Source organism: Papio anubis, chromosome 1, assembly GCF_008728515.1.
Source record: "Papio anubis isolate 15944 chromosome 1, Panubis1.0, whole genome shotgun sequence".
NCBI classification, from domain to species: domain Eukaryota; kingdom Metazoa; phylum Chordata; class Mammalia; order Primates; family Cercopithecidae; genus Papio; species Papio anubis.
In genome coordinates this window covers 42,270,649-42,291,410 of record NC_044976.1, presented here as the reverse complement: position 1 = coordinate 42,291,410, position 20,762 = coordinate 42,270,649, and the positions used below count along the sequence as shown (strand labels likewise).

Sequence of the window (20,762 nt, the reverse complement as noted above, 5' to 3'; positions counted from 1 at the left end):
GTTCTTTACATCTTGCCTTATTCTAAAATGAGGTTGAAGCAGTTCTATAAAATTGTATGGAGTACAAGATTTTAAAAAGGATAAACCTGGGGGCCAAAGTGGACATAAACTTAGGAAAATGCAGGTGGGGTAAGGAAAATAGTAAAAGTGAATATCCTAGGGCCGTGTGTGCTTGCTGGAGGAAGATTACAGATCTGTCCTCAAGATTTTCCATAGCTAAAACTAAGTGCAAAGCACTGATTTCATGGTTCAGCAGTATCTAGAAAATAAACCAGGAGAATCACAGCTATTCTTGATACTAAGACTTGAGGAAAATTTCCTGTGTCCTCAAAAACATTTGTATAAGGAAAATGATAGGAAGTGTCATGGGATTATTTCTTATGGCTCTGCTCCATAGTTGCAGTATGTGTGTGTGTGCGTGTGTGTGTGTGTGTGTGTGTGTCTAGCCAAAATAAGGTGGCCTATGAATGCAGTTCTTAGCTGGCCTGGCTCAGTCTGAGGGTAAAACAGAATACCAAAATACTGGATGGAAAAGGCCAGGCAGCAAAGCTTTCGAGGAACTCAGGCTTTAATAAGCAGTGAACAGCAAAAAGAGGGAAGTCACACACGCTGACAAGTACCTCCCAGGAGTCGTTCTGCAAGGCCAATTAAGGCCAGACTCATTGCTTTCAAAATCATCTGAGCTGTGGAGAGAGAATAAATCCTCTTCTTAAAATTGAAGCTACCAACTAGGACACACAACTCAACACAAGGCTTACCTCCCAAGAGAATGACCTTGAGCAAGTGAAAGCCTTTCCTCAAAATAATTCTGGTTTTGCTCTAACGCAGGCAAATGGATGAAAGACTTGCCTTAACATATCAAGAACTTACAAACATTGGTAAGAAAAACAAAAAAAGACTTAAATATAAAATAAAACTAAAAATACAATTTGCAGAGAGTTAGTGTCAAAGTTAAGTGCTCTCTCAATAATCCTATCTTATCATTCCATAAAAAGGAAGGCTTATCAACTTGCCAAATACCCGTTACTTTTTCCCTGTGTGGTGACAACCCTGGGGGAAGTCTCGTGCTGTTGCTCCTCAGACCTGAGCTAAGACTCCCTTAGACAATGAATCCATACTTAGGCGGATTCCTTCAAGAGAGGCCAGAGAATGTTTCCCTCATTGTTGCAAATTCAAATGTCAGGGGCCAAGCAAGAGCATAACACAAATGAGGGAAGTGGGAGAATGTAATACTCTTATACAGCAGCTCACACTACTTATTTTAGTTGCATTAAAAAATAAATCCTGTTGGAATGTCTTTTTTTTTTCAATTCACTGTTTTTCCTCCTATATATTTTCTGTATAGTAAAAATAATTATATCTGTGGTTTATTATTTGCCAATGGCATCTTAGTTTTGTTTTGTTTTACACACACACGCACACACACACTGCATATTACAATTCTAAGAACTCTGCATTTCTAAAGCAAGTTTGTCCCTTCATGTCTCTCCTGGTCTATCTATTGTTTTCTCTCTTTCATTAAGAGATATGAGGGCAGGACACAGTGGCTCACACCTGTAATCCCAGCACTTTGGGAGACCAAGCTGGGAGGGTTGTTTTGAGTTCAGGAGTTTGAGATAAGCCTGGGTAGCATAGTGAGCCCTCATCTATTCAAACAAATTTTTTAAAATTAGCTGAGCATGCTGGTGCACACCTGTAGTACCAGCAACTCCAGAGGCTGAGGTAGGAGGATGGCGTGAGCCTGGGAGATCGAGGCTGCAGTGAACTGTGATCACGCCACTGCACCCTAGCCTGGGCAACACGGTGAAGGATCACTGTACCCCCCACAGCCCTCAGAAAAGAGACAGGGGTACCAGAATAATTTAAGGAAAGGTAATTGTGAGCCCACTGATGATAAATGGCAGCTCACCCGTGGCTCTAGCGTCAAAGCCCAGAGGGAACTGAGTCCATCTGGAGAGTGTGTGCCCTGCTGAAGGGTGGCTCCCACTAGTTCCTGCTAACTATGCCAGGCAGCAACTCAGGCCCCGCATTACCACATCTTTTGATTTTTTTCAAGGCAGGAATCTGGATTTTTAAGGTAAAATTTCTAAGTTTATAAACATTGGCAAATGGATTCAAGAAAAATGTAAAGATTATGTGGACTGACAACTCATGAGGGCTGTGGCTGCCCACAGTAGATGCTCAATAAATATCTGTTGACTATTATCAGGATTATTTGGTCACAACAGTCACAAGTCCAAATCAAATCAGGGTAACAGGATGCTCGAAATAAAATTTTAGCCAGGCCTATAAGGTGATACATTTCAGACACCACAGTGAAGTGCTAGACTAAGATGCAGATTTTCAAAGGAAATCTCTTAATACATATCACGTAATTCTAAAGGCCTTCCCTACATCAAATATAAATAGCAATCAGTTGCTAGAGATGACGGGAGAGAGGATTTGAAAAACGTCTTTGTGGGGAGCTGTGTTATGAACAGGGCAGGCGGGGTACTTGTCTCTCACTCCAGCCTCTGAAGGACGCCTAACATGGCCTTAAGGTTTAGAGAACACAGTGGGTAGCCTGGGGCCCACCTCCTACCCAACAAGTCTAGAGGACACAAAGGGCAATGGGTGGGCTGCTGCAGGAGAGCACTGCATGGGGATTGGCCTGCATTCCTAGAATCTGTGGCAAAAACTAATGCATGAAGGAGTTGGTGTGGGCTCATTTCAGGTCCTTTCCAGAAGATCTGCCTGGAGGGTTGACCGGCCCTCGGCCAACAGAAGCAGCCAGTAGATGCTGGGATTCCCAGGAGCTACAGAAGTGAGGAGCAAGGCGGAGACATGGGCATTACCCACACCGGGGTAACCACGGGAAGAGGCCCCTAAGATGGAAAGGGGTCATCAGAATACTCACAAAAGCACCCCATCAGAGTCAGCTTTAACTACTTGTCAGGTCCAGAGAGTGCAAACACTCTAGGTCTTTACTGCTCATTCTCTCTCACTCCCACAGCAATCCTGGATATGTCAGAGGCATATGGGAGAGGAGGGAAGAGGAAAGACAAGCAGGGCATGCCCTTTCCCCACCAGGCACCTGCCAGCACTAAGCCCTATTGCGGGGAAGGGAGCAACTGCAGCTTTTATGAATTGAAAGCTGTGACTGTTACACAAGATGGGACCCTCTAAGTTTGGAAATGGCAACTCACTGCGACTATGGAATTCTTATTACTTCAGATGTATTAAAGACATGAAAACATTTTAAGGGAACAGTGGGAGACAAAATGAAGGTGTCTGTGATGATCCCTCGACATTTCTTGCATGCTCAACATACTGGTTGCACTAACTCAGGTGAACAGGGTGATTTAGCGGTTCACATAACCAAAACGTAGGAAGGGCCAGAGTGCGGAGGGTCTCAGGGGTGACCAAGAGTGACTGGAATAGAGGGAGGCCATCGGGGAGGCCATCGGGCCTCCCTCTATTGTCTGTATTCTCCCCTGGTGAGCTTTCTTCGTGAGTGAGGCAACGTGGCCACCAGCAACCTGTAGGCAAACATCTTCCGCTTTGCCACTGGCAAGGGATTGCATTAGGCCCTCTGCTCCCAAGGGCAAAACTCCTGGGGAAAGGCTAGGGCTGGTGGAGCGTGCACCAGCACTTCGTTCTGTTCTAGTCACAGAGACTGAGGAGACGGGGTTTGTGGAAAATGATGACTCCCATGTGATACACATGGTTACAAGGAGCATTACAAGAAATGTGTTGTACTGAACAAATAAAGTCCCCTTGCAAACAATAGGAATAATCTTTGAAAAACTAAAGAGCTAGCTAAATCTCGGAGTTTAGATTTAGCTGTAAATCTCAGAGCCAGTTACAATGAGCCATGGACCCCATTTCTCTCATCCTCGGTCCTCTGACAACCCTTCTCATAATGCCCTCTGACTCACGATTCCAACCACCTGGCTCACCCCTCTCTACCTCCTGCCACAACTGAAGCCTGGCAGACCCTACAAAGCTTTTCTTGAGGCTCTCCAGGGGACGCTGCTTTTCCTCTCCTCTGCCAAGCACCTGTGGGAATGAGAGGGGAGTGCTTATGACATACTTTGCAGCGATTTTCATCATCTTTCCTGTGTTTGGCATCCTTGGAGCTCTTGGATCTGTGGGTTTTAATCACATTTGAAAAAAATTTGGTTCTTATTTCTTCAAATATTTTTCTGCCCTCCTCTTTCTTTTAGGGGCTCCAATAACACGTGTGTTAGGGCTGCTTGAAGTCCCATAGCTCACCAGTGGTCTGTTCATTTTTTTTCCCCAGTAATGTTTCACTCTATGTGTCTTTTCTTTTTCTTTTTTAAGACAGGGTCTCGCTCTGTGGCCCAGGTTGGAGTACAGTGGTGCAATCCTGGCTCACTGTAACCTCCGCCTCCGGGGTTCAATCAATTCTCCTGCCTCAGTCTCCTGAGTAGCTGGGATTACAGGCACATGCCACCACGCCTGGCTAAGTTTTGTATTTTTAGTAGAGATGTAGTTTCGCCATTGGCCAGGCTGGTCTCGAACTCCTGACCTCAAGTGATCCACCCACCTCAGCCTCCCAAAGTATGGGATTACAGGTGTAAGCCACCACACCCAGCCCTTTTCTTTTTTTGAGACAAGGGTCTCAACCTGTAGACCAGCCTGGAGTGTGGTGGCACAATCATAGCTCACTGCAGCCTCCAACTCCTGGGCTCAAGCAATTTTCCTGCCTCAGCCTCCTGAGTAGCTAGGACTACAGACAAGCACCACCACACTTAGCTAATTTTTAAACTTTTGTAGAGACAGGGGTCTCACTATGTTGCCCAGGCTGAACTGCTGGCCTCAAGCTATCCTCCTTCCTTGGCCTCCCAAAGTGCTGGGATTACAGGTTTGAGCCACTGTACCCAGCCCTCACTCTGTTTCATTTTAGATAGTTTCTACTGCTGTATCTTCTAGTTCACTTTTTTTTTTTATTCTATAGTGTCTAATTTGCTGATTATTCATCCGGTAAATTTTTCATCTCAGACACTGTATATTTCATCTCTGGGAGTTCTTTTTTGAATCTTCCATGCCTTTCCTTAATATTCTCATGCTTTCCTCTGCCTTCATGAATATAGGAATAGGACATAATGCCCCTAATTCTCTCATTTGTGTCATCTCTAAGCCTGCTTCTACTGATTGTTTTTTCCCTCATTATTGGTTGTATATTCATGCTTTTCTGAATTGCCTTGTAATTTCTGATTGGCTGCCAGCTATGTGAATTTTACCTTGTTGGGGATAGGATACCTGTGCATTCCTTAAGTATTTCTGAGATACAATTAAGTCACTTAGTCTAAGGCTAATTGTGCACTGTTACTAATTTTGCCCCACAGATAAGGCAATACCTTCCTGAGTACACTATGTGATACCCCATGCATTATACAGTTTTCCCACAGTTCCCAGCCCTGTGTGACCTCTAGGGATTATTCTGGCTGCCCCTTTCCAGTGGTTCTTTCCCCAGATTCTGGTAGTTTTCCCATCCACATGTACCACATATCCCATCAGCTGAGAAGTCCAAGGGGGACCTGCAACAAATCCCCTGAGCTCTCTCTCTGTGCAGTTCTCTCCTCTCTGATGATCTGTGAATTCTAGTTGCCCTGGCCTCCTCAAATGTTCAACTGTTACCTCACCTTCAGACTCTTGGGTTCTCCTTCCCTGCAACGTGGACTGCAAACTCTCCAGGAAGTTGGCTTGGGCAATTACAGGACTAACCTCATCTGCTTCCCTTATTTCAGAGATCAATGCCCTGTGCTGCCAATTGTTCAATATCTGAAAATATTTCCATATTTTTTTTCTGGTTTTTTTTTCAGTCGTTTCTCCTTTCCTCATTTTTTCTTTATTCAGCCTAGACTTCACCTTGCTCAACACTCAGTTTAGCCTGCCCAATTATCTTTCCATTGTGCCCAAACCAAATCTCTTGTTCCTGTTCGGCCTTCTCTCCTGAGCTCCACTATTTTTTTTTTTTTTTTTTTGAGATGGAATCTCACACTGTTGCCTGGGTTGGAGTGCAGTGGCGCGATCTCAGCTCACTGCAACCAACGCCTCCCGGGTTCAAGTGATTCTCCTGCTTCAGCCTCCCGAGTAGCTGGGATTACAGGCACCCGCCACCATGCCTGGCTAATTTTTTGTATTTTTAGTAGAGACAGGGTTTCACTATGTTGGCCAGGCCAGTCTTGAACTCCTGCCCTCATAATCCACCTGCCTTGGCCTCCCAAAATGCTCGCATTACAGGTGTGAACGGCTGTGCCTGGCTGAGCATCACATGTGTATATCCAGCTGCCTCCTGGACAGCTCCAGTTCAGTGTCCTACGGGCACTTAAAACCTAAACCATACCCCCCAAGTTCATCTTCACCCTCACACACACCCAGAACCTCTTTCTGGATTTCCCACCTTAACGAACAACACCACTATTCACCCAGCTGCCCAAGCTTGAAACCTGGGAGAATTCCTTCATTCCTGCTTCTCTCTTCTTTCTTCTAATTCATTACTATGTCCTTTTAATTCCATGTTCTAAATGGATCTCAAATCTACTTAATTTTCTCTATTTCTACTCCCCTCAGCCTAGACACCTTTACTTCTCACCTGGATTGCTGTACCAGCCTCCTGTTATAGCCCGGTCTCCCTGTGCCTGTCTAATAGATGCTCTATGCTGTAATCAGAGCTATTTTTCTGTAAGATAAATATGGCCATATCACAATCCTGCTTAAAACCTTTGATTGGACTCTACTGATCTCAGAACAAATACCAATCTCTTCATCTACAAGGTCCCTCAAGACCTAGCCTGTAGCTACCATTCCTACTTTTTTTTTTTTTTTTTTTTTTGATACTGTCTCGCTCTGTTGGCCAGGCTGGAGCGCAGTAGCATGATCTTGACTCACTGCAACCTCTGCCTCCCAGGCTCAAGCAATTCTACCTCAGCCTCCCGAGTAGCTGGGATTTTAGGGGTGTGCCACCACACCCAGCTAATTTTTGTATTTTAGTAGAGACGGGGTTTCACCATGTTGGCCAGGCTGGTCCTGAATTCGTGACCTCAGGTAGTCCACCCACCTCAGCCTCCCAAAGTGCTGGAATTACAGGCATGAGCCACCGTGCCCAGCCTCCTACTTCATTTCTTGACTCCCAGCATCACCCCTGCCATATTTGATGTTCCTGCCAGGCTGATCTGTTTTATCTTTCTCCAACATAACTTTATAATCTCCAGGCCTTTGAACATGCCTTTCTCTTTATTTAAAATATTTTCCCTAATGGGTGCAGTGGCTGATGCCTGTAATCCCAACACTTTGGGAGGCCAAGGCAGGCAGACCGCTTGAGCCCAGGAGTGTGAGACCAGCCTGGGCTACATGGTGAAACCTGGTCTCTACTAAAAATATAAAATATTACTCGAGCATGGTGGTGTGCACCTGTGGTCCCAGCTACTGGGGAGGCTGAGGTGGGAGGATCACCTGAGCTCGGAAATTTAAGGCTACAGTGAGCCATGACTGCACTGCTGCACTCCGGCCTGGGCAACGGAAGTGAGACCCTGTTTCAAAACAAAAAAATTAAATTATATAATTTCTCAATCCCTTTTCACATTGGTTATTTCCTACACATTATTCCTAAATGGCCCACAGTTATCTCTAGCTCAAAATGGTGCAAATCAGACTTATCTCTGCCTGTTCCCCAGTCTTCCAGCCTTGATCCTTCTTGTTTTTAAATGATGGCATTATCATGTAGTCCTCCAAGAAGGAAATTTTTGGTGAAACCCTAATGTCTCTCATTTCTATATACAGACCCTGTTCCCCACCCTATCCCATCATTGCTTTTGCTTGAGTCTTCACTGTTGCTTGGTTCATGTGGCAACCTTTTGATCTGTCTTCTCAACCTCATCTGCCACTCCCTTCTAGATAGCCTTTATGCCTGAGAGTTAGCTACTGCAGGTGACATTTCTCCTACAATGCCTTCACTCACCTTGCTCATCCTTCAAGATAATTTAAAGCCATCACCAAAGTTCAATTTCACAGATGTTTTTATAGTACAAGGAACTTTACATCTTTCCCTAAATTTCCAGCCCTGTCTTACACTATTGTCTCCCTTGCTCTGTGCTCTGGTGATTTTGGCGTCTTTCAGTTCCTAGAATAAGCCGCCTCTTTATTCGGTTAATTCCTGCTCATTCTTTAGGCCCTAGTTTGAAGGCCCTCTTTTAGAAAAGCGTTCCTTGCCGGGCACAGTGGCTCAGGCCTGTAATCCCAGCACTTTGGGAAGCCGAGGCAGGCGGATCACAAGATCAGGAGTTCAATACCAGCCTGACCAACATGGTGAAACCCTGTCTCTACTAAAAATACAAAAATTAGCCAGGCATGGTGGTGCATTCCTGTAATCCCAGCTACTCAGAAGGCTGAGGCAGGGGAACTGCTTGAACCTGGGAGGTGGAGGTTGCAGTGAGCCGAGATTGCACCACTGCACTCCAGCCTGGGTGACAGAGTGAGACTCCATCAAAAAAGAAAAAAAAAAGAAGAGCATTCCTTGTCCTCCCTGTGTAGACCTCACCCTTCACATGCTCCTGTGCCACAGTGTACTTTCTCTAGTTTGTAATTATACATTTACCGACAGGTGCCTCTCCTCTGCTAGTCTAGATGTTCACTAAGGCTCTTCTTTTCCTCACAGTTGCATCACCTAACACTATGCTTGGCATGTGGGAGGAATGTTGAATGAACGACATCTTCTCTGATCTAACTTGTTAGCCTAAACCTTATATGTGCTCTCCAGCCCTTCCAGAACTTACTCATGAACCTGCAGTGCACATCTGTTGTTTCTGTCCTTTTAGAAACAAGCCCCTTGGGTTTCCTTCAGGGAACTGTTCTTCTCCCATTGCAGGCAAGCGGTGAGACTGTCGATGGGATTTATGTCCAAAGTGTAGGCACCTGACAAAAGCTAGGTTAGTGGGACAATTTCTTCCTTAAACTCAGCAACACCAGGGAGAAAAATAACGTGCTGAAGAGAGGGACCACTTGTTCCTAGATTCCTGGGGCTGCCCTTCATGTTCTTCATGTTCTTCCTGAGAGCTGGATGTTTAGATTCTGTGTATACCCATGTCCTTCTGGTAAATTCCTTTTTAAAAACAGTTATCCCCAGTCAGTTTTTGCTGCTTTCAATTAAACTATCCTAGCTTATATGGATTTGGGTCCTCCTAAGGGGCAGGGCTCACCTCTGCACCTAACATCACGTCTGGCACAGAGCTGGTGTTCCATAAATGTACTAAATGAATGGAGGAGTGGATAGAGTGACCAAATAAGCAAGGCAGCCTAATAAGTAGCCCTGAGACCTGGAGTATTTGTCTTCCTCTAACCCTTGCAGTGAGGGGGCAGTGTTGGTGGTAGCAGTGATGGCAGCAGCAGGGGCTTCCTCCTCTCCCTGTCCTTCTCCCTCGCCCGACATCTTTGACTGCAGTGATTCCCTTGCTCTGGCCCTTCCTGGCTCCCAGCCTATCTGATTACATCACTATCACCTGCCCACAGCGAGCCTCCTCTGGCTCTTCTTAGGCCCAACTGTCTGTCACACTATTTAATGCCCTTCACACCTTCTATTTTCTGGGTTTTGCTTTGGGGTTCTCTTTTAAGAACTCCCAGTTTGCCAAGGTAGTTCCCTCCCATCATGTATAAAGGCCTGAAATTTAACCCTCTCCACAAAGACTTCCTGAGTCACCTGAGTCACTGGCGTCTGCCTGCTCCATCCCAACCAAGGTTCTTACCTGACAAGAACTTTACTCTCAGCCCCAGCCTCACAGTCATGTTACTGACTATTAAATCTGTGTGTGGTCCCTCACAGAGTTCCCTGACTAACAGGAAAATTTAAGCATCATCTTTAGGAAGTGTAAATGAGAAAAGAAAGCAATCAGGAAGGCATAGGCATTATGCTCCAGGAATATAGGAGCAGAGCTTCTCTACTGCTGGCGTAGGGCAAGGTTACAGATCCCAGCGCATCTCCTTTATACAAATGTGTGCTTGGAGTTGCGTGTGAATTTGCCTTATACAGAGGAACCGCTATTTTGAGTGTACCAACACTTCAGGGACAATTCACCTCTGGGATAGTGGCATGAAAGTCTGGGTCTCACCAGCAGCTCAGTGATCCCAGATCTGTACTAAGAACAGAACACTCTAGGAATCCTGGGTCAGTCAGGCACAATATGCACTGATATTCCAGCTCTCCTAGCACCTGAAAATACTCTCCTCCCCAGGTATCAAAGCAGAAAGCCAGCAGAAATGTTTAGTCTGATGGCTTAGGCTTCCTGCCTTGGTCAGGTTGGAAAGCCCAGGATTACAAAAATCACTGACCAAGGAGCACGTGTGTCTCTGCCCAGCTCCAGGTGGGGAGTGGGCTGATGCAAATCCCTGCCCTTCCCCTCCTGCACGTGTACCAAGTCAGAGCTGTGAATACACAAAGTGCTTTTTCAGATGTCTTTGAAATTAACCACTAACTCTTACATTGCTGCCTTAAAGGAATAAGTCAGTCTAGATGTCATAGCAAAAGATTCATATAACTTGTTGGATGAACACTGGAACACTGATGTAAACTCTTAGAAGGCTCAGAAACTGGACATAAACAAAAGGATGCCATGTATTAAAGTATGAATACATGTAATAATGAAACCTTGTTACTTATAAAGCAAAATTAACAGAATTAGAAGAAAAATACACAGTTGGTATACCATCATAACCCACTGAAAAATCAGGCTCACAAAGTGTGAGAATTCAGAAGACGTAAACAGAACAATTACTAAATTTAAACTAACAGACATACAGAGAACCTTACATCCAACAAATGGAGAGTGTACATTTTTGCTATGCTGCCCAGGCTGGATTCAAACTGCTGGGCCCAAGTGATCCTCCCACCTCAGCCCTATAGGTGCATACCACTGTGTCTGGCCTCTTTACAAGCCATGTAGGGAGCATTTACAAAAACCGACTAGGCCAAGCATAGTGGCTCATACCTGTAATCCCAGCATTCTGGGAGGCCTAGACAGGCAGATCACAAGGTCAGGAGTTCAAGACCAGCCTGGCCAACACAGTGAAACTCCGTCTCTACTAAAAATACAAAAATTAGCCAGGTGTGGTGGCATGCACCTGTAGTCCCAGCTACTTGGGAGGCTGAGGCAGGAGAATCGTTTGAACCTGGGAGGTGGAGGCTGCAGTGAGCCGAGATCATGCCATTGCACTCCAGCCTGGGCAACAGAGCGAGACTCTGTCTTAAAAACAGAAACAAAACAAAACAAAAACTGACCAATTGTGAGGCCGTAACACAGGGTCAGCCTCCAACCCTTGTTTAATTTAAAATTTAAGTACTGAGAAGATATCACATGGAATAACATTTTATCACTGGCAACAAAATACTGTCAGTTATTTCCCCTGAAGTGATAATGCTCACTTTCATTACTGAGAAAATGTCTGCCAAATTCCAGAGTCTGAAAAGCCACAGTCTGTCAATTGTACTTTCAAGTAAAAATTATGTTCCATGAAAAATGTTGCATGAAAAACTCATGGAGCAGAGTGTTGCCCAAGAGGCCGCTGGTCAGTGGCAGGCAGGCCAGGTGGGGACTCCCAGGGGAGCACAGCTCCAGGTGAAGGGCAACACACCCGTCCTCACGTATCGGGTAATATCTCTGCTTATGTGCATTGAGTGTAGCCTCTTATGATCTCCAACCAACTCAGGGTGACTGCTCTAAGAATTCATACACATTTTGCAATAGAGTTTCATGCTATTTTGAAATATCTGATACAAAAAAGTGAGATTAGATTTGAAATCCATTTGTTCTAACTGAAGAAATTTCAACCTTACAATTTTGATTAAAGAAGAGCTGTTGGATTTTTAAAATATAATTTCAGCTGCTGTAAACATCTGAATAAGTATACATAGGATTTTACATTTTTGTCAGTTATTTGTGTGAATGAAATCTCTTTTTGATGATAACTGAGTATTTTTTTTTAAGAGAGTAGCATTAAAAAGCCTTGACAGGAGTTATGTGAAGCCTTCCCAGGCAAAACTCCTGAATAAAAATTTATGAACACTGAAACAAGCTCAAGTTTTTAATTAAAAACTTGAAAAGATTTTTATGGTATAGCAATTCAACATTTAATACATTTCTCAATACTTCGTGTTTCATTTGGCTTATCATAGTTCTTTTTTGTTTGTTTGTTTGTTTGTTTGTGACAGGGTCTCACTCGGTCGCTCAGGCTGGAGTGCAGCGGTGCAATCTCGGATCACCCCAGTCTTGACCTCCTGGGCTCAGGTGACCCTCCCATCTCAGCCTCCTGAGTAGTTGGGACGAAAGGCGCAATGCTGCTGGGACTACAGGTGCAATGCCACCACACCTGGCTAATTTTTGCATTTTTTTGTAGAGACAGGGTTTCACCATGTTGCCCAGGCTAGTCTCAAATTCCTGGACTCAACTGATCCTCCTGCTTTGGCCTCCCAAAGTGCTGGGATTACAGGTGTGAGCCACCACACCAGGCCTGTTCATCACAGTTCTGTAATATTTTTTTAAAAATCACAAATGTTTTCACAATGCCCTATGTAGACAACTCCAAGTCCTCTCCTGTTTGTCCTAGTACAGCACATGAGTATTACTTCCTACCTACATTCTGATGTGCAACTGGGAGCACCAGGCTGTGCAGTCACATCCTGTTCCAGGACAAAAGAGAGAGCTTCTTGAAGGTTCCTGAAGCCAGATGCCCTACTATAGCCTCACCTTCAGGCTATTGAGCCCCAGAATGGAATTTCAAGGAATACGGTTGTACATGATGAGCCTAACATGCTACTGGCATTTCCGTTTTGAGTGACCCACGTCCTTTTTTCATTGTAGTGGACCACCACAAATTCCAATCAGCAGTCACTGTACCTGGCACGAAGCAGATGCTTATTAAATGACTGCTACTGATGACAACCACAAATATTCTCCATGAACACCAATTTACGGAGCATTATTGAGGTATATCAAGTTTGGTATTTTATGGGATAAAAACATGAACTTGGTTCTATCAGAAAATTGCAATGTTTCGAATTATAATTCACAAAGTCATATAGGCAGGATAGTCCACGAGGCAAGAAAACTCCATCTACCCAGAGAAGCAGCTCTGCTGCCAGATCTTCTTTAAAGTGGTTTTTGGCTCCAATCTCTGGGCTATGATGAATTGCTAAGTACAAACGGAATGGCAGTAAATGGAATGAGGACCTATCCTAGCCAAAACAGCTCTATCATTTCTTAAGAAATGTCACTGTACAATCTCTAAAAAAAAAAAAAAAGTCACGGGGTATATTAAGCATATGTAATATATTACATATGCCATGGCTTGGGTGGAGGAGGAAGTTGGCAATAGTTCCAAATGGGCTGTCAGGCTTGCAGAATGAAGGGACTGAGAGGAACTACTATTTATTGAGCATCTTCCTTTGTATTCATGCTGTTCTCAGTACTGTCACCTACACAGCCCCATGAGGCAGGTACTATATTTTACAGATGAGGAAACAGAGGTTTAGAGAGGGGAAATATGTTCAAGATTCCCCAATCATGAAGTAGGCTAGCAGGGATGCCGCTGAACCAACCCAGGGCTGATTCTTTTCTTTACGTTATGCTACAATGACTCTCAGAAGAAACCAGAAAAGCAGACCCTCACATTAGCAGCACAGTTTTCGTGAGAGCAATGATGTACTATTACCTCCCATCTCCTGCCCGGGGGTGATGTCGGAAGGCCCTGGCCGCATATGCCACACATGAATCATGGGAGTCAAAAGAGGCCTGAGAAGGGCTGGCCAAAGTGCAAATAGCTCCCACATCATCTTAAGTCAGGGAAATAAACCACAGCATGGGATCAATTAATCAAAGATAAACTAAAAGGAAAAGCATTTTTCTAAAATAAACACAGAAAAACCTACTGACCTAGACTAAATTAACTGATTCAGTAAAATAACTCAGAAGTTTACAAACTAAGATCCAATCTCAAATTGGTGTATGTTGGTGTGGGGGAGGTGAGAGGCCTAGCAGGAAGCTTCTGGTAACAGAGTCCCCTGTGACTATCAGGCCTCCATCTGAGCACAGCACAGCTCTTCTCCAATGTGGCATACTGGGGGCCAAGGGAGCATGACACATCCTTGGCCCCAAGTAAGAGAATCACAGGCTACAGAAGGAGCCCTGGAAGCCTCACCCAGTAGATAGAAGTCCCCTCCCATGGCAGCCAAAGATGTCACTGCACCCATCTATCTCCCTCCCGTCTTGGGAAAACAGCGGATGTCTAGGGCTGAGTACTGCAGTGAATTCAGTCCTGTTCACAGCATCAGCTGTGTCCAGGTCATACCAGGGCGTCTTGCACTAAGCTGCAGGAGGATTAGGAGGGACAGCATGTCAAAACAGCTGCTGGTACAGGAAATGGGAAAAAATAGTCTGCAGTTTGTGTCTTAAACTTCATGGAGCTTACCACCTTGTAGGGTAGTTATCTACTCTCAGTGAGCATAAATACTCACTGAAATGGTCTGAATGTTGGGTGTCCCCCGCAAATTCATGTGTTTGAACCTGATATCCAATGTGATCGTTTTAAGAGGTGGGGCCTTTAGAAGGTAATCAGGTCATGAGGGCTCCACCCCCAGGAATGGGATTGATACTTTTATCAAGGAGGGCTGAGGGAGCCTATTTGCCTCTTCTGTCTTGCGAGGACACACACAGAAGCTTCCATCTATGAGGAATGGACCCTTTCCAGACACTGAATCTGCTGATGTCTTAATCTTGGACTTCCCAGGCTTCAGAACTGTGAGCAATAAATTTCTGTTGTTTGTAAATTACCCAGTCTAAGGTATTTCTGTTATAGCAGCCCAAAGAGACTACGACAATCACCAAGCAATTATTAAACAAAATGAGAGAGAGCTCCACTCCCCAAACAAAAATAACTGAATTTTTTCCCAGTTATAATAATAATGTATGCTCAATACAAAAATCCAAATCCAAAAAACTTACAAAGAATGAAGTAATAACCATTTACCTAGGGTTAACTGCTACAAATATTTTGGTGACTATTTTCCCAGAAATCTCTCTTTCCATAAATGCTGTCTATGTATGAATGTACATAAATAATTTTACTTACACTTGGCCTCAATATACAGGCTGTTTGTTTCTGTTTTGTTCACTCAACAGTATCCTCAACATCTTCCATGTCAATAAAAGTAAAACTGCATCATCATTTTAAACGACTGCACAGTTACTCCAGTGCATGGATATGCCATTGACCTCAAGCACTCCTTAATTAGTGAATATTATTGTTTCTAATTTTCTATTCTTTAACACCTATTTATTTATTTATTTATTTATTTATTTTTTTTTGAGAGGGAGTCTCGCGCTGTGTCACCCAGGCTGGAGTGCAGTGGCGCGATCTCGGCTCACTGCAAGCTCCGCCTCACAGGTTCACGCCATTCTCCTGCCTCAGCCTCCGAGTAGCCGGGACGTGGTGGCGGGCGCCTGTACGTCCCAGCTAGTTTTTTGTATTTTTAGTAGAGAGGGGGTTTCACCATGTTAGCCAGGATGGTCTCGATCTCCTGACCTCGTGATCCACCCGCCTCGGCCTCCCAAAGTGCTGGGATTACAGGCTTGAGCCACCGCGCCCGGCCTAACACCTATTTATTTAACACCTATTTAGCACCTATTACGTGCCAGGCGCATTCTAAATACCAGTGATACAGTGATGAACAAAACAGACCAAGTCCTTGGCCAAAATGAAGACTACATTCCAGTGGGGGAGATTGACAGCGTGTCAGTAAATAAGCGAATAGTTTGAAAGAATTAGGTGTGCTAAGAAAAACTGAAGACATACCTTTTTTAGAGAAGGACTGGTTAGAGGAGTGGACTACTTTAGATGAAGTGGTCTGGGAAGACCTTCTGGCAGAGGTGACAGTGGGACAGAGGACTGAAGACAGCAATGCAAAGCAGGAGGTAAGAACAGCCTAGGTAGTGGCAACAGCAAGCACAAAGACCCAAGGCGGGAAAGGACCTGACATCCTCAAGGAGCCACAGGCATGCCAATGTAGCATGAGGGCAGTGGGCTGAGGGCAAATGAACTACAGGGAAATCTGAGAGGTAAGTAGGACCCAGGAAGGAGGGACAAGTTTGGATTTTATTCTAAGTGTACTGTAAAGTCACTGGAGAGGCTTCAGTGGTAACAAGACAGGATCTGATTTATGTTTCCGGAAGATTACTCTGGCTACAATGTACAGAAGGCAGTAAGTGGCACAGACAGGCTAGTCAGGAGATGTTTCTAGTCTAGGGAAGAGAAGATGGTACCTTGGGCAGTGGTGCTAGAAAGAAGCAGCTAGAGAAGAACACATGGTGAAGACAGGAAAGTGGGAGAGGGTAAAGGAAGAGGAACAATTAGGGTGATTCTAGGTTTGCAGCCTGAACTTTCAGTTGGGTAGATGGGGAAGAAAAAGTGGGAGAGGAACTAGTTTCAGCATACAGGTCCTATATATGTTTCATCAGACTTATATATAAGCATTTATACATAAGTATTTGGTTTCGGGAAGCTGCTATAAATGTGTTTTAAATTTTGGTTTTCAACTGTTCATTGCCAGTACATAAAAACATGATGAACTTCCACGTTTTGACCTCATAACCTGTCATCTTGCTAAACTCAGTTACTAGTTCTAGGAGTGTTTTTGTAGCCTCCTTGGGATTTCTTATGTATGCAATCATGTCATCTATGAAAAGGGTTAATTTTGTTTCTTCCTGTCCATTCTGTATCCTTTTTATTGCTTTATTACATTGACTAGAACTTCCAGAAGTGTTTCCTGATGTTAGGGGGAGAGCAGTCTTTTACCATAAAGTATGATGTTTGCTCTAAGTTTTTGTAGATGGCCGACATCAGGTTGAAGAAGTTCCTTTCTCTGTTTGCTGCATGTTTTTATCATAAATAGTTGTTGAATTTTGTCAAATATGTTTTCTTCATCAATTAATAAGACAATGTAGTTTTTTTTTTTCTTTAGACAGTTAATACAGTGGATTGTATTGAATTTTTTTATTGTTGAACCAGCCTTCCATTCCCAGGATAAACCATACTTGGGGCCGGGCGCGGTGGCTCAAGCCTGTAATCCCAGCACTTTGGGAGGCCGAGACGGGCGGATCACGAGGTCAGGAGATCGAGACCATCCTGGCTAACACGGTGAAACCCCGTCTCTACTAAAAAATGCAAAAAAACTAGCCGGGCGGGTTGGTGGGCGCCTGTAGTCCCAGCTACTCGGGAGGCTGAGGTAGGAGAATGGCGTAAACCTGGGAGGCGGAGCTTGCAGTGAGCTGAGATCCGGCCACTGCACTCCAGCCCGGGGGGGGGAGAGGGGGACCCCGTTTCAAAAAAAAAAAAAAAAAAAAACCATACTTGGTCACCAAATTTGGGATGCTTTAGCCATGTTTCTTCAAATATTTCTTCTGGAACTCCAAAGACACGAATGGTAAACCTTCTGGTATTGTCCCACAAGTCACTAGGCTCTGTTTAACTTTTAAAATATTTTCTCCGTAGTTTCAATTGGAAAGTTTTATTGCTTTATTTGGTTCTTCTTTGTATTTTCTTCCTCTTCTTTTTCTTTGCTAAGACATTCATTTTTAGAAATCTCTATTTTTAAATTTTTTTAGAGATAGGGGCTCACTGTCACCTAGGCTGGAGTGCAGAGTGCACCTAGGCTGGTGTGATCATAGCTAACTGCATCCTTGAACTCCTGGGCTCAAGTGATCCTCCTGCCTCAGCCTCCCAAGTAGCCGAGACTACAGGTGTGTGCCACCATGCCTGGCTAATATTTTCCTTTAATTTTGTAGAGAAGAGGTCTCCGCAATGTTGCCCAGGCTGGTCTCAAATTCCTAGCCTCAAGCAATCCTGCTGCCTCAGCCTCCCAAAGTGTTGGGATTACAGGCATGGGCCACTGCACCTAACCTTTATTTTTTTTTGCTAAGATTTTCTAGTTTTCTATTCATTTCAACAGAATTTGCCTTTACTTTGGGGAGCATTTTTATCACAGCCGTTTAAAAAGTCTTGGTTAGATTATTCAAACATCTGTGTCACCTCAGCACTGGCATTGGTTGATTAACTTTTCCCATGCAAGTTCAAATTTTCCTGGTTCTTCATTTTGGTTCATATCTGGGATATTCTGAATATTGTTATGAGACTCTACATCTTGTTTAAATCCAGTGGAAAATGTTCATATTTTTGTTTTAGCAGACAATCGACCAGGTTGGGTTCAGGCAGCAAATTCCAACTACCCTTCTGTGGGTTGTGGTTTCAACATCAGTTCCATTTTCAAAACCTAGTCAGAAGAGTCCTCTGTGTGTGCATCTAGTCTGGGACTTGGGCAGTGGTCTGTCCCTTAGTTCAGTTCTGAAAGTCTTTGGTATGTTGTTTAGAATCAGATGCACACATGCACAGCTTGGGTTATCCTGAAGTCCATAAATGACTTAAAGGGGTTGCTTTCCTGAGCTCCCTTTCCCTTTGTTTTCTCTTTTGTGCCTCCTGGTTCCTTGGGCCTATCCTTCCTGGGCCTCTGGCCAGAAAGCTGGGGCTTTAGTTACCACACTCTGCCAAGAATTTTCGGAACTGCACTCAGATCTGGGGCCAAGTAGCAGGAAGGCAAAGACAGAAAATAAGCAACCAAAATTGCACCCCATCCCCTTGGGACTACAGCTCCTCTGATCAGAGAGGAAGGTTCCCCTCCCTCAGTTTTAGGTGCTTGAAGGGCCTACTGCTGCCACTGTCCCTACCACCATCACTGTGGGATTGCCTGGGGGCTGGGGCATGAGGGAACAACTCTTGGGATCTCCCCCTCTGTCTGAGCCTTGGAAGCCCTTTTCCCACCCCAGAGCTTTAACTAGAGGTCTTCTCCTGAAGCTGTTTGTACCTTAGTGTCCATTGCTGAGGTTTGGGGTACCTTGAGTCTAAGACATGGGACACTGAAGGGAAAATAGGAAATTAACTGCCACTTTAGTAATACATTGAATTCTGGTATTCTTCCCCTATCTTGTCTGCTACTATTTATGTCTCAGAGTCCTCAAACTGCTATTAAATGAATTCTGAATGGGCCTTTAGCTGCACTGAGAGATAGGCTGAGTGTGCTCACTCCATCTTAACTAGAACTGGAATCTTTTTTCTTACTTTTAAGTACCTACACTAACAGAAAGAAAGTCAAATAGGGATTAATTGCAAAGTTATCCTGCTAAAGTTCTAAAACGTTCTTGGCAATGTGGTATGCCCAACACTTTGTAAATTCTCTCCAAATAAAATAGTAAAGACCTATTTTATTTGAATAGTAAAGACCTCTGCCCAGCTCTTCCCTGGTACCATTCCCTTTTAGGCTTGATGCAAAGCATGAGATAGCAAAACGACTGGCCTCCTGCAAGTATTCCATGAGAGCATGCATAAGGCAGAACTAGGTGTGGAAGCTGGTAGGTGTTGTCGGGAAAACTGAAGGCTAAGTAAACTGAAAACCAGTCATAATTTGAGGCTGACTCTGAATCAACTTGCTCTATCCTCCACTAAGAGGGAGTCAGCGGAAAAATGTCTGAATTCTCATTCTTTGCCAGCCTTCACTGAGAATCATGTACAAACCTCGAGCCTTACTGCCATGGTCCATAGTTATTTGAAGATTAAGCCCAAGATCTTTTCGTAACTCCAGGGGAGACGGAGGCTGAGGACCAAAATCCCCTTGAACATTGTTAGCTGTACATTGAGGTTTTATGTACTTTTCTATATATTTGCTATATTTTACATTTTTAATACAATGCCCAGCTAGTGAGTTACTGTAAAATGGACACCTATATAACCCCCTTCAGGTCACTAAAAAGAATGTATCAACACACTAGAAGCCCCCCTGTGCCCATCCCTCAACATACCCCCTTGAACACCACCATCTAGTTATTACAGAATTCAATTCCTTGCTTTTAATACTGAATTATGTATCTAAGCAAATATGGTTTAATTTCATTTGTTTTTGAACTTTATATAAAAGGATAAACACAGTATGTACTGTTTTGTCTGACTTCTTTTGCCCAACAATACGTCTTTAAGATTAATCCATGTTGTTGCATCTGGCTATGGTTTGCTCATTTTTACTGTTCCCTATGAATATAATTTACATATTCATTCTACTATTGTTAGGTATTTGGATTGTTTTTGGTTTTTGACAATTATGAACAATGTTCTTATAAACATTCTTATACACTATCTTGCATATATATGTCCTGTTATGTATAAGCATCCATTTCTGCAGATAATATACCTAGAGGAGGAACTGCTAAGTCACCAGGTATGTGTATATCCAAATTTACCTAGATACTGCCATAGTTTATTCCACAGTGGTTGTACCAAATTATGCTAAAACAAGTAAAAATCAGAGTTTTCACTGCACCACATCCTTCTCAACATTGGAATTGTCAAGCTTTTCAAGTTTTGCCATTTGGTAGATGTGTATTGATTTCTCATTGGGATTCTAATTTGCATTTCGCTGAGTACTAACCCAATCAAACACCTTTTCAGAAGTTTATTGGCCATTTGGATTTCCTCTTTTGTGAAATGCCTATTCAAGTCTTGCTCATTTCTGTAACGGGTTGCTCCTTTATTCCTATTGATTTCTGTCATTCTTTGTTCTGGAAACAAGCCTTTTGTTTATTTGTGCTGTAAGATCTTTTTACACTCTGGATTTCCTTTCACTCTCTCTCTCTTCTTCTTTTTTTTTTTTTTTTTTTCCAGAGACAGGGCCT

General features: G+C 43.8%; 1 protein-coding gene across 16 annotated transcripts in view; it reads right to left on the bottom strand.

Annotated features, from left to right (window-relative positions):
- ST3GAL3 (ST3 beta-galactoside alpha-2,3-sialyltransferase 3) overlaps positions 1-20,762 on the bottom strand; it is a 230,305-nt gene that overhangs the window by 115,989 nt on the left and 93,554 nt on the right. Inside the window, exon 1 of one of the 16 annotated variants that reach the window (XM_021940604.2) lies at positions 621-1,705. The exons of the other annotated variants lie outside the window; for them this stretch is intronic. Coding sequence (XP_021796296.2) covers positions 621-678 — 58 coding nt within the window. The 5' untranslated portion in view covers positions 679-1,705. Of the gene's footprint in view, positions 1-620; positions 1,706-20,762 lie in introns of those variants that run through there. 16 annotated transcript variants of the gene reach the window in all.